Source organism: Cydia splendana, chromosome 7 (genome assembly GCF_910591565.1).
Source record: "Cydia splendana chromosome 7, ilCydSple1.2, whole genome shotgun sequence".
NCBI classification, from domain to species: domain Eukaryota; kingdom Metazoa; phylum Arthropoda; class Insecta; order Lepidoptera; family Tortricidae; genus Cydia; species Cydia splendana.
Window position 1 is genome coordinate 9,538,586 of NC_085966.1, and position 13,916 is coordinate 9,552,501.

The 13,916-nt window shown below is 37.0% G+C and overlaps 2 protein-coding genes across 16 annotated transcripts in view; one reads left to right on the plus strand and one right to left on the minus strand.

Moving 5' to 3' along the window:
• LOC134792116 (uncharacterized) overlaps window positions 1-13,916 on the plus strand; it is a 246,439-nt gene that overhangs the window by 112,639 nt on the left and 119,884 nt on the right. For 5 of the 15 annotated variants that reach the window (XM_063763309.1, XM_063763311.1, XM_063763310.1 and 2 more), the window contains one exon: window positions 680-745. In XM_063763309.1, coding sequence (XP_063619379.1) covers window positions 680-745 — 66 coding nt within the window. Of the gene's footprint in view, window positions 1-679; window positions 746-6,853; window positions 10,777-13,916 lie in introns of those variants that run through there. The other 10 variants (XM_063763303.1, XM_063763306.1, XM_063763305.1 and 7 more) reach the window with 6 other exon arrangements.
• The window catches only part of LOC134792123 (abl interactor 2), a 296,093-nt gene continuing 288,948 nt past the window's right edge, over window positions 6,772-13,916 (minus strand). Inside the window, exon 8 of the mRNA XM_063763331.1 lies at window positions 6,772-6,924. Within this exon, the coding sequence (XP_063619401.1) occupies window positions 6,799-6,924 (126 nt within the window). The 3' untranslated portion in view covers window positions 6,772-6,798. The remainder of the gene's footprint in view (window positions 6,925-13,916) is intronic.

A 13,916-nucleotide genomic window follows, 5' to 3' on the forward strand; every position in this document is an offset into this window, starting at 1 on the left:
AACTTATATACTTAGTAGCGGTACACCTACGCTACGAGTATATTTCAAGTTTCATTAAAATATACCTACTTATACTTATAGTGTACTAGCGACCCGCCCCGGCTTCGCACGGGTTACACAAAACCTTAACAACCTAAACCTTCCTCAAGAATCACTCTATTGAGAGGTGAAAACCGCATGAAAATCCGTTATTAGATTTTGAGTTTATCACAAATATACATACACACACACAGACGGACGCGGCGGGGGACTTTGTTTTGAAAGGTGTAGTTATACTAACCATATATTTAAGCTTTATTTTTAAGTAATAACAATAATAATCTCAGTTGGTCTCTGAATAAAATGAAATTGAAAATTGAATTAGTACCTAGTTGTAGTTTATGTTTTATTAAGTAAAATGGCTGTGACACATACGGACAGTCAGACGGACGGATGGATGGACAGACGGATATGACATAAATAAGGGTTCCGTTCTTGCCAGTTTGGCTACGGAACCCTAAAAATTGGTTTTAGACCTTTATTTTCATCCTTTGTATCTGTATAAATAGAAAATGGCTTGACAGAGTTACCATTCTACTTACATCGTGACTCGTGACATACATACTGTTCAATAACAATATCTTTGCTCTGTAAAATATGATTTAAGTAATATAGGTATTTGACAGATGTTCTGTTTCAGCCGAGCCGAGCGAGCCGGTGACCGCCAAGCCGCCGACGCCTGCGCCGGCACAGAGCTCCGCGAAACGTGAGTACTCATTTGTTTCTTTTTGGCTCGTGTTACCGTTCCGTTTGACCCCAAACCCTTTGTTCAATTGACTTGTTTTCACAAACTTAAATAGAAATAGATGCCCTTGGAGTGTAATGTGTTTAACGGATACTGTGACAGGATAGAACTTACTACGGTTACGAGGACTGGTACATTCTAGGCTTTGATATCTATGCTTCAATATAGTTCCCAAATTGTTCTTCTATTTGCCAAAATTTTTATTCTAGCTTCGCGAAACTGTCATTAGGTACCTTAAAGTTGATTTATCGTATGAGTGTCAATATTTGCCAAAATAAAACTTGAAAGCCAAATGAAAAAAAGCTCACAAAGAAATGTGCCATGAATACTGGTATTAAACCCATATTTTCAGCTCAACAATATTTATATAGCCTTAGAACTGTTTAAAATACGGCACATGACGTATAAACATACACAAAGAGACACGGCGTATTATGCGGCCGTATTAGCAAGTGAAATGCCCGATTGTGATACGACGACCTCCCGCTTGGCTTGTCCGGTCCTGAAATCATGTGCCTTAGTTTTGTCCGACTGTACGTTGATGATGTAAAGTTATTCGTATTCAGGTGTGATGGCAGTAAACTAACCTATGCATTTGTTAGCATTGTAGTCATATTGTAGACGGGGAATAGTTTCAACAATCTGTGGATATACTCACTGTGTTTATCTCTTATCGTAGCTTATATCCCAGTAGAATCGTCAGGTACTTTAGAGTTCAGGCTCCTCTTTAAGGTATCATAATAATGTATATTTAAATGTGTGGTTATCCGGGAAAATAAGGTTGTTATCTCGGAAGCTTAATTAGGTCCCAAGGCGTCGCTTTGTTATTAATATCATTATGCATCTTGACACAGCATCTTCGCCATTCACATCGCGCCTTTGTCTTCAACACAGATATTACATTTTTTTTTCTGTGTATTTAACACACGTTTAGTCAAAAAGTTTGATGTTATTAGCTTCGTATGAAACTTTTTCTCGGAAAATCGTTTAAAAGTTATGAAGGCTTTAGTCAAGTTTAGCTTGTTTTTACATATAACATTTCCAGAAGTACAGATCAGACAGCAAAATAAATTGAGCTTGATAAAATATCACTAAGTTCATAAATAGGTTATAAGATTAATGGAGATAGATAGAAGAAGAATAATACAAAATAAAACTCTTATATCTAAATCATTCAACTACTTACGTATGTACATATGCTCTTACAATGAAATGAAACATCATATTACGTAAACATTTTACGATACCTGAATAAGAGTCAAAGGTTTTTTAAACATTAGCTTTCGTGACCGCAGCTTACAATGTCAAAGCTCTTGCAAGTTCATTGTTTCGTTTACCGACGGTTAGTTTCAGTAAGCTTCGCCTTCCTTGCAACAAAACATTCGGCGGCGGCTTGGAAAATTAATAAATCTTCAAGACATGTTGATGTTCCTTGCTGAAAAATAAGCCCTAAAAAGCCGTCGAACCAATCTTCCCAACTACCCCTGAAGATTAATCACGGCGCGATTCGGGAAATGAATTAGAGATTCACCAGATATGAAATAGTTGATATATTATCTTAACTATTTCATATCTAGTGAATCTCTAATTTATTTCCCGAATCGCGCCGTGAGTCCCTTTCGTCCAGCGATATGAGCATTGTGATTGAAGTTCATTCATAAGATAGCCATAACACTTTTCAGCTCTATGTAGGTACATAACAAGTAATAAATTACGCAATAGGTAACACGAGTATTGCGCTCAAAAACAAATACAATATCAATCATATTCCAGTCACGTTAGAATTGTCACCCTTATTACACGGATCGACGGATCACATCCCAGACTAATTGATGTCAATTAATGGAGTTGATACTAATAATATTGTCAACGACGTTCCGACTTAAATAATGTATCGGGAAAACATTTGAGTAACCCGTAATCCGTAATCTCTGTCAAAATATTAGAGAAAAAGAATCACCTACCAGATGTTTCGGCCTTGTGAAAATGTCGCGAATGTTTTGCGCATTGCTTGTTAATATCATTGATTTCAAAATACAACCTCCGACACTGCAAAACCAAATGCAAAATTGGAAAAATATTTTTGTTAAAAGAAATGATGCTGCCCTTTTCAGAGTTTTAAGAAAATTGTATTGTAATAAATGACTAACTTTATTGACTCTACAACAAAAGCTTAGTCTCGTAAAGCGAAAAAGAGCGACCGCGGCAACCGCCATTGGTGACCCTTTCGACCGTCAGGCCTAGTTCACATAAAGTTGCTGAATTTGATGTTAAAATTCAATTGTACCCATAACTTGCCACTATCCCAGCGTTAAATAGAATTTGTGATTGTTTTCGCAAAAGGTTTCACAGAAACAGTGCAAATGCTTGCATAGGTACCGGTAGTAAAACTAAATTATGTAAACTTTTCGGCTTGTGCTGGTGGAGTGAAAATCATCTGATAACTAGACACGCTGCAACTTCGGCCGGCATGAACGTCTCTTTAAAACATTATTTTTTAAATCTATAATATTAATTTTCAATATCAGGACCACTTTTGTCGAACGCAGGCCTGTCTCACACAAAACACATTCACCTTATAACCCCTTGACTGCGTGCCAAAAAAGCGGTCGGTGGCAGTCGATTTGGCACAGTGGCCCGGATCCGTGCGGCGATTATGTCATGCACCATCCGAACGTGCGTTTGTTTTTTCACGGCGCTAACAAATAACCAGACTTTTTATTGCATTTCGTATTTATAGCAAAGGTCGTCCGTTGGAATGCAGCTGCAACTGCAGTTAAAGTTATTGGTCTATGTTTTCAGTGTCACGATCTCACGATTTGTTACAATTTTTTCATTTGTGTCGCCTGTCTTTTAATATTTGAAATACGTCAAATCTCTAATGTCGAAAGGCCAACTTAAATAGCGGTACGTATACATCAAAATATTTTATTTTTGTTTTAACAAAATAGCGGCTGTTTTTTCGTACTTTTATGCAATTTTAAGGTTCTTATAGATCACGTCATTTTAGGAGCGTAGTTATTAATACCCATTACATGCGTAAAGAAATAAAGCTATTTATACTACAAAAACTAAATTTAGATATCATATAAGATTATTCACGAGTAAAAAGAACAATCACTGAAAACTGAATTGTCAGTGCTTGGTATATATTGCTTGCCATAAAGTTCGTACTTGACCTCTTTTCTTTGAGAGCAGGGCTAATACATGTGTACACTGTACAAGTGGACTGAGGAAAGTCATTGTCTAAAAATAGTTTTCATACATATTTGTCTTGACATAAGTAGTATTTTTGTGATACAAAAGTACTAAACAGTCCACTCGAAATACTTTCATATAGTCGAAGTCGTTGCATATTATATTTATAATAAGGGATCGGTATAATGTACACAATAATTACCCTCTAGATTTACAAGCATATCTATACAATTGCGGTATCTGCTTACCATTAGGAGGGGTGTCGTGCATTCTTGTTTCATATCAGCGTGTAATAAAATGCAATTAAATTGATTTTTATTATTTTACACGGGCATGCATATAAACTACCTATATGTTTAATAAAATTCATGTAACGACTGCAACGGACGAATGAAACAATCATAATCTGTGGAACAGTCACCCACAATAATATGTTACACAACGAAGGCCGCAAAAATATCTGACACGAACTTATTTGTAGAGCCATAAGAGCGAGTCACATATTTTTGCGCCTTTCGAAGAGTCGACAAACGATAAACCTAAGACGTGATCCCATAGGTCTTTCATTTTTATAAATTTCCACGGGATAAAATGATGACAAAATGAATATAAATCGATTATGTATCGAGTGTGTCGCCACTCAAGTTTATTTATACCTCTGACGGAACGCGCAAACATCTCGCAAACAAAGCTGATTCAGATTAACTCCAATTTCATTAAGAAAGTTTACAAATCGGAAATTGTCCATATCCATAATAATGGCAATTATTACATTTTGGACGGGTTCATACGAGTATGAAGCTTAATGTCGAAGTTTTTACTTTCTAATAAGTGAGTTTACATAAGTAGACTTATCTGAATGCTTTTTCGTATGTATTCATTATGGGGTGGGGACTAACGAACTAGGTACCTATACGTTCTGCGTGCAATACCAATCTAAGCTAAGCGGGTTAGTGGGAGAGCGCAAGTAGCCTTTTAGGCCCACTTAGACCATCCCACTAACCCGGGGTTAAGCGGTTAAATCGTTAACCTAGTGTCAAATTGTACTGGTAACCATGGCAACTCCAGGTTTAACCGGTTATCCCCGGGTTAGTGGAATGGTGCAAGTGGGCCTTAGTGTTTTAACGAAATCATTTATTTTTAATTATTATTTAATATTTTAGATTTTCCATCATTAATAATAGGTATTCAGAATTTGAAAGTTCCTACTAGTTGCATTGTGTAAATAGATAGCATTAGACATGTTTGTTGATCCAGGCATCATTCCAAACTTTACTGACGTTATTTCTATGTACCGTTATTGCTTTAATTTCCTAGAAATCCTGCAAATGCGTTGTTGAAATTGCAATCAAATTTGATTGTATGCGGTTTTAAATTCCTCACCTACATTTGACTCAATGGTAAATGCAAGCGTTTTTGTCGTTTAGGTATTTTTTAATGTATTATTATGAAATAAAACCAGAGCGTTAGTGCTATAAATATCTTTAACATCGACATAAACGTTGCAAGCGTGGAAGTGTTCAATCAGTCTAGATGCAGGGGCTAGTTACTCTAGTTAGTCCACTTTAAGTCTACGAGTACCTGGCTACGTAACTATATTTCCTGAGTAAGCAAGCCGCACCTACGTCCAATAACGTTTCTTTAAAAATAACCAGGGCGAGTGTGCGGCACGGCCAGCGTCAAATATATCTACACGTATTTTCACCTTAGTGGTGCGAAATAAGGTGCAAAATAGTAAAGATATTTTTGGTGCCTACGTTACGAGCATTTTTAAGTTTCGCAATTTGGCCTAACTTCGTATGTAGCTTTTTATAAATAAACTGAGTTTAGTGAGCGTGAAATGCACCTCTAAACGGTCTATTTCGGCAACTCACATACCTGTTGTATAAACTTTGATTAAGGTTATTGCACTCTCGTGATACCTTTATACGAGTACTTAGGTCTTAATTCTCGTTAGTTTTACTCCTCAAAACATTGTCTATTAAAAATCATTATGAAAATTGTATCGCTAATTTGAGTGAATACGGGGAAAGGGATCATTAAATAAATCGTATTTTTAATTAAGTTATGTTACCGGCCACTGCCTGTATGTAAAATTAATAAAAAAATTATAGGTATAACTAAAATATGAAAAGGTTTAAATTACATTTTGTTGGCTTTAGCCGATGATTCTTATCAACAACTCTGAATAATCATAAGTACTTACCTACTACATAATTTATTTATGAAATGTAACCGTAATTCTTAAATTAATAAATATTTGAAACTGTAATTAAAATTGTATAAATTATTCAAAATGTTTATCGTTTGATAACATGTATTATCAATTCGATAACCGCAAATCGGTAATAAATATATTTTATCTCAAAAGGATTTCACAAGCAAACTTATAATCTCAGGTTAATATCCTTACAAGATTTTTAAGAAATATTACAAGACTTAACCTATTCTCAGACGTCGGGAACGAGAAAACGCTCAAAGAGTAATTTCCATATAATTGCGGAAATAGGTCGGAGCAAGGAAATAAAGCCTTAAAGACTTTTTTAAACCCCCGCCGTCGGTCGTTCAAGATAATGCATGGTCTGGATAAGTAGAAAACTACATTGTGTTAAATACAATGTACATTTTGTCTTACACTTTTTTTGTTTACTTTGTGTTCATGTTTGGAGTGTCAACCTTCACAAGTAAACTAACATTACTCCAACAAAGCCAACCCTTATACGTCCTGCAAAGCCTATTGTTTTGAATGTTATGCCCGTTAGGCGTCCCTAAATAGTGGAAGTGTGTGCGTGCAATATTAATTAGCAATATACGATTTACATAGTGTACGATAAACCCGGCGCGCGGGCGCAAGTGGCCGGCGCGCTCACTCCCCTCGGCCAGCGTCGGCGCGCGCACCGCTCGTACGTCCGCGTAAAAATAAAGTCCACGGCGCTCGTGTACTCCAAACATTTATAATTATCAGTAAATCGCCGCGAGAGCACACGACTGGCACGGCCAGTGACCGCTCGCTGAAAAACCGCGATCTGTCTACCCGAGCCCTTCAGCCCGCATACCACGAAATCCCTATACGCGACGTAACTAACCCGTCAAAATCGCGACTCCTACGCAGACACCGGTGTCGGGGGCGCGAGCCGCGTTTGATTGGACGCCGCGTGTGATTGTGTGATAACGTTGTGACAGTGATAACGATTACAATCCGTATTTAAATATGCCTGAAAAACCTAAACGACGCAAGCCAAATAAAAATCAACGCAATAGGAATAAAAATAAACAAGAACAAAATAAAAATAACAATGTAGAAAGCGTTTTGAGCTCTGAATCATGTAGTGCTGATGTTGAAAACAAAGAAACTTGTTCAACACTTAATGAATCCAAACCTGAAATTACAATACCTTTAAATGACAAGGCGACAATAAAAGATGAAAAAAATTCTAAAAACACTTCCGACAATGAGTTAACCACGAATCAAGATTTGAATAGCAATAGTACTGAATTGCCGGACTTAAACACTGTCGACAGCATGAAACTCACAGTGGACAGCGTTACTAATGACCCGCAATACGTCGTGGAATCTCCTGAGCAGTCACTTAAAGGCAAACCCAAATTAAACGCAAATGTAAAAAGCAAGAGCTTAGATAATGAGGAAGCTACGAAAATTGTTGAGATAACCGAAGAATGTGGCTTACAGTCTGATGATGAAAGTACATTACATTTAATTGATAGCAGTAGTGTTTTAGTATCTGATGTTGAGTCAGATATAGAATGGGAAAAGACAGATGATTTAGAAGAAGGCTCGATGGTTTCACGTGATTTAACTAAACCTTTAACAACTTGTGATATTCCTATTACATTTACACCAAGTGAACAAAGCAGGACGTTGACCCCTGAAGAAGAAGAATCTTTGCGCAACTGTTTACAAAATCTTCCACTGACTAATTCAACTTATGATTCATCTGAAGTTATTGTTCAAACCGTACAAGTTGTAAATCATGGAGTTAAGCATAGACTACGCAAAAAAGCATCTGCTGATGACTTGATCTTTAATAGACTGGGTCCTCCAAGAATACTAGACGTGATTGATGAAGAAGGAAGTGGCGAGTCGTCAAAAAGCTCAAGGCGCCAATCATATTTAAGCGAAAGAAAAAATGTCAATGACGATTTAGACGATGATGTATTTGAAGATAAGACAAAAACTAATAAGTTTGTTACTAAAATGAATCACAATAAGTTTGGAAGGCAAATTCAACAACAATGCATGCTTCTTGATACCAAGTTAAAAGAACCGGAAATCAGTGAAGCACGAGGAGACTGGTCAGTGTCGAATGTGGAAAAAATGACTGGAGCTGAAATTGTATATTTAACGGATACGTCGAGTAGCACAAGTTCAATTTATGATAATAGTGAAGAAGGGGATGACGGAGTTGAGACAGATGCTTCAGTCAGAATGATAACGCCAACAATTGAAGTAACGGATACCGAGACCTTGCTTAAGGAAACATTTGCTGCAAGTCAAGAAGCATCCACGCAAAACATCCCTCAAGTAATTGAAATACCAACAGAAATCAAACAAGGCGACAATCAGTCAGTTCTTCACTCCCATGAAATAGTAGTCTTATCCACTGATCAGATAAAGACTAATTTAACTGTCAAAGACGTTGAGTCTGATAATAATGTAAATACAACGTGTGATACGAACAATACTAATATCAGTAGCGATTCAGAAACACAAAAATCAAATAACGGATACGACCTAGAAATGAAAGTTTTAAAATGCGAATTAAATGATGCTATAAATACTTTAATAAAGGAAGTTTCGTCCGATACTGAATCCTCCGAAAAATATGGAAAAGAAATGTTAAATAGACAAGATTCTTCTAGCAGTGTTGGTTCCTCCCAATGCACGGCCAAATACAACCCCACTTATTCATCCCTTAACGATGTCTCTAACATTGTGCATGATGACATGAGCGAACTCCCCATCAATATTCAACACACAATTGAAACTAGTAATACAAGTCATGTAAACGATGTATTTAAATGTGTTACAGGGAACGCCTCACAAAATAAAAAAGGAACTTTAGACGAGCCATCCACATTGAAAGATCTATGTGTTCAAAAGATCGCAGCATTTCCTTATGGTGATAAAATACTAGAAGAATTGGCATCAGTGTCAAAACGACTCCAAAATATAACAATTTATAGTCAGAACTCTAACAGTGAAACCAAAACAACTGCTGTTGGTTCACAAAGAATTCCACAGTTTCAGTCTAAAGAAAATATGCCTTATTATCCTTTGCCTGATGTTTCATCTATTGAAAGGGTAACATTATCTTCTAAGAATAATGATCATAATCCACCTCCAGTGCAGCCTCGCAATTCCTCGTTGAAATTGTCTCAAGATGAAAATCATTGGGTAGGGGTGCCAACAGAAACGGAACCGGTTTATGTTTGCTTATCACCATCTCAAAAAATGTTAATGGAAAAAACAAACACAGTAATAACTAAAGAAGATGCTAGTCAACTTGTTGATATGCATAAAAAGTATGTTGATAGAAGAGGTTATAACGAATATTATGACAAAGAGCTCAGAAAAGAAAACCAACGGCCAGATAACGCTCCTGTTGTGCCATTCAAATCCCAAACTGGGTCTCGGTTACTGGCGTTGATACGTGACCCAGCTGTCACTGATAATATTAATTCTATGAAATCAAAGAATCAACTAAAAATATTAGACCAAATAGAAAGTATTGACAAAAAATCTCAAGCCATGTTTAAAAAACAAGACCGATACAATTCGGCCAGAAATTTTACAAGCAACTTAAAACCTGTTCCTCCCCCTAGAACTCGTAAATTTTCGTCATCAATATATGAAAGCGACGAAAGTTCTGATTTTACAGATAGTTCATTTCGCTCTTTTAAAAATGAGAGAAAATCATTTCACTACTCAACTGGTAATTTAAGTAAAGAAATTGAAAATGATATATCTTCAATTCAAAATATGCATCGATATTACACAGATTTTAGAGATCAGTTCAAAGAACAAAGTGCTCCAAGAAGACCGTCTTTGCCCAAAGATTTGTGTGACCAGCAAATGGAATATATACGACAAAAAGAAAAAGAAGTAGAAGCTGAAATACGTCGACTTGAAAATGAAAAGCTTAGTTTCCCTGTACAGCTGAAACAAGGGCCCAGGGCTCCGCTACTATCAGAAGCCGAAGTCTATAACGAAAAAATTACTCGTACTAGTAGTCACAGCATGCTTCTTAAAAAAGATTCGGAGTTAAAACTGTCTGCTCTTAAATCGCCAAAAGTACCAGAAAAACCAGATAAAGGAAAGTTGTCTGTTTTCAGCAGTAGTCAAGAAGAACTACTACGTGAGAAAATGTATTCAGAATATGTCAATCAAATGGCAGAACGCGAAGAAAGAAGGCAACAAAAAGTAATTAAAATAACCAACAATAGTAAACCTGTGGCATCAACTTCGGAAAACCCTTTTTCTAAAAGTATGCCAGCCTTAGATTTTCTTGATTCTAAAGTAAATAATAGAATCGAAAAAGAATTTATTTGGAAAGCAAGAGAAAGGTGGAACAAATTAGGTATTAAAGATCCCGAAACAGAGGATGAGAGAGATGAGAATAATAAAGATGTTTATAAAGAACCAAAAGTAATTGAGCACAAAATTAAAGTTATAGAAGGAGGTGAAGAAAAAGATGTCAAGAAGTTGCCTAGCCATCTGCAAGACTTCGTTCGTTTCACTGTGAAGGACACCGATCAGGGAAAAAGCAGTCCGGGTGAGTCCAGTAATGGACCAGCATCCCCGCACGTTATGATATTGTGTGCAGTGATTATTCTAGTGATAGCTGTTGGCAAAATGTTTTTTCGATTGTTGCGAAACAAGTGAATACTAACAAATCTTTAATAAGACTTAATTTAACATTTGTATATATTCGTTTGTGTGTAGACGCTGTGTGTTTTTGCATGAGTGTAGTTTGTGAATGCGAAATGTATTTTTAGTTCTACATGTGTTCAGATAACATCAATCAAATCTGTGTACTTTATTGGAGAATCCAAATGATCAGCTCTAAGTGGTGAGTATTTCCCGTTTATGCATTTTCCCAGTCCCAATGTATTGAGCATGAGTCAGTATTTTACGTCAGGATATACATCATATCAGTATTGGATTGAAGCAGATTTATTACAGACGTGAATGGAGTTATCTAATGCAACATTTACAGTGAGCTTGGTATCATCGATTTTATATGAACATGAATAAATAAACACACATCTGTGTGTATGTATTTATGCCATATTATTATAGGTCGTTAGTGCAAAAAATCAGGCGGTCGAAATTTATTGTTTTGATGTAGGTCATTTTGAATTGACTTCTGCAGGCGTATTATGGATGGCTTTATCCACGTGATAAAACAACTGTCACTTTTTAAAACCGTGGGATAGAAAGTGACGGACACCGTTTTATCACGCTGTCACGTCGACAAGAACGACCATCATATCCATACAGTACTAGCATTTCATAGTAAACCTATTTTTGTAGCGTGACGTAGGATACTTCCGATGAAAAATATATATGTAATTGGTTCAGACTAGCAGCAATAGTGTATCAACCCACGGCCACTTGCGACTGTCAAAAACTAGAGCAGCTGGATTAATCGCACGACGTTCGTATTGTTCATAATAGACTGGACTGACATTACGTATAAAAACATACGGATTATACTTTCATATAGGAACATACAGGTATTTATTTATCAAGTAACTGAGTACGGCAACGAAATACAAAGAAAAACATATCAACCCCCTCGGGCTTGAAGCCACATCACTCCGACTCGGCTCTCCGGGTCACGAGGGCTTCATCAATTCATTCACAGCTCAAGTTGGTGTTGACTATTTGGATAAAAATACTGTTTGGTCATTGCCTTAATACCCTATATAACAAACTAGTTGGTTAGCCAATTTTAATCATAATAGTGCAACATAAGGAAACAAATCAAAATGAAAACGCATAAAGTTAATGACTTATACTTCCACGATGCGAAATTACCCTACACATTATAAGCGAAAATTGCTAAAGCCAAAGAGTAAAGCTACGTAATCGGTAGCAGATCAAATTCCCGTCAATATTTTCCTGGAGGATTTCCACCCGTAATTGATTTCTGACAGCGGCAACATGTGTTTGTATCGACGGCTATGTGACTGGAATTGGGACACGAAACACCCACTCAGTAATCGTATCTATTAGTCTATCTCATATCTTTGTTCGTATATAATCGTTTTTCATAAGCTTACCTAAGTATTTAGTTTTTTCGTGAAAATCATCGACTTTACTAGACAAATAATATTTTTTATGTTTCGGCCGTTACAAAACAATACGTAATCTTAATTGATAAGATAGTTAGAAATGCTTCAATTGAGTGACTGATAGAGCTCACTAGATTAAAAAGTAATTAGAAGTACGTAAGCAAATTGTAAGGTAATAAAACATAATATATAATGAATTGCTGTTACCTATGAATGTCGTTAAATAATTCAAAATGCACTGCCGTGACGGAAAATTATATGAATATGACTCGGATAAAACAATGTTAATGCTCTAAAGGTTGTTTACAATGTCAATGATTATTGTGATAATGATACAGTGTAGCAGGTGACAGCCATTGCCCCTGCGGCCCGGAGATAAATGCCTTATCACGTGACACACACTAACAGTGATAAACATGATAATTGGATTAGAGCTAGCACCAAACCGCGTTAATTAAGTGATTAAAGGAGCATTTCACCTGTCGATAATGTGGTTTTGATTACAACATAATTGGATCTTCGAATGGCCCTAAAATCAGAAATCATATATTATTATATGGAGGCGCATTATAATATTTGTTTGTGCGACGACGTACGGCTTAATAAACACATTAAAAATACATATCCTTTGGACTATGTTGGTGTTTGAAACCTAAAGAAATACAAAAAGGCTAAAATTACTTAGTCAAGGACAAATAATTCTTTCAACAGCAAAAAGTGATGATGACAGAAAAAAAAATATACTAAGAAAATGAAATTTTTAAACTACGTTTATTTCAAACTACTCGTAAGTGTTGTAGATTTAGTTTAAAGTGCAGATTCAATCCTCACAACTGTACTTTGAAGTCTGTGAAGAACTAACATTTGGTCTAAACCGAAAATGTTGAAGAATTCCTCTTGAGGAGTCAAGTGCATCGTCCCTGAAAATATTTAGCCCGTCTAATTCCGTCCGGTATGGCCTTTGGTGACGTGCGTACATACTCCGCGTATGACCACCGCTCGATCTTTCACTCCGGCTATTCTTACCTCATTCATTATGGCCTAGTAAACATAAACTAGCTTTTATGTCTAACGAGATTTTGGACTAACTATTCTACTTTTGTCTCCAGTTCGCACTTATGTCATAACTCATAATAATAATGTTATTGTGACGACCCCATCGCCCGCTGGTTTTACCAGTGCAATCAGTCAACGCAGGGCAGCTTGTGGCGAGCTGTTGGGGATTAGCGACCTCACGTACCCGAGTGCTCCTGGAGAGTTCTGTTACCCGCAAGGAGGGTGGGTGGGACAGGATTCTCTGCCTCTGGCTTGCCTTAGCCGGCCGGCCAGAGTGGAGTCGTTAGAGCTATAAGCTCCAGGGGTGGAAGTGAAATATGCATAAGACGCGAGTTGGCACAGTGGCTGTTAACAGCCACTGGGTAGAAAGCGGCGCACACCTCTCGACACCCCTGAGCCGCTCACACCGGTGTTGCCCTTGAGCCATCCTAGATGTCGCTTTTTGTGGGGGCCCATCTTGTGAGGGCGAGTCACCGTCTGCCGGAAATAAAATTGCATACCGTTTTATTAGGCAGGCGTCCGGTTTTTTACCCCATAGCTCAGTTCTTAGTCCATCGCT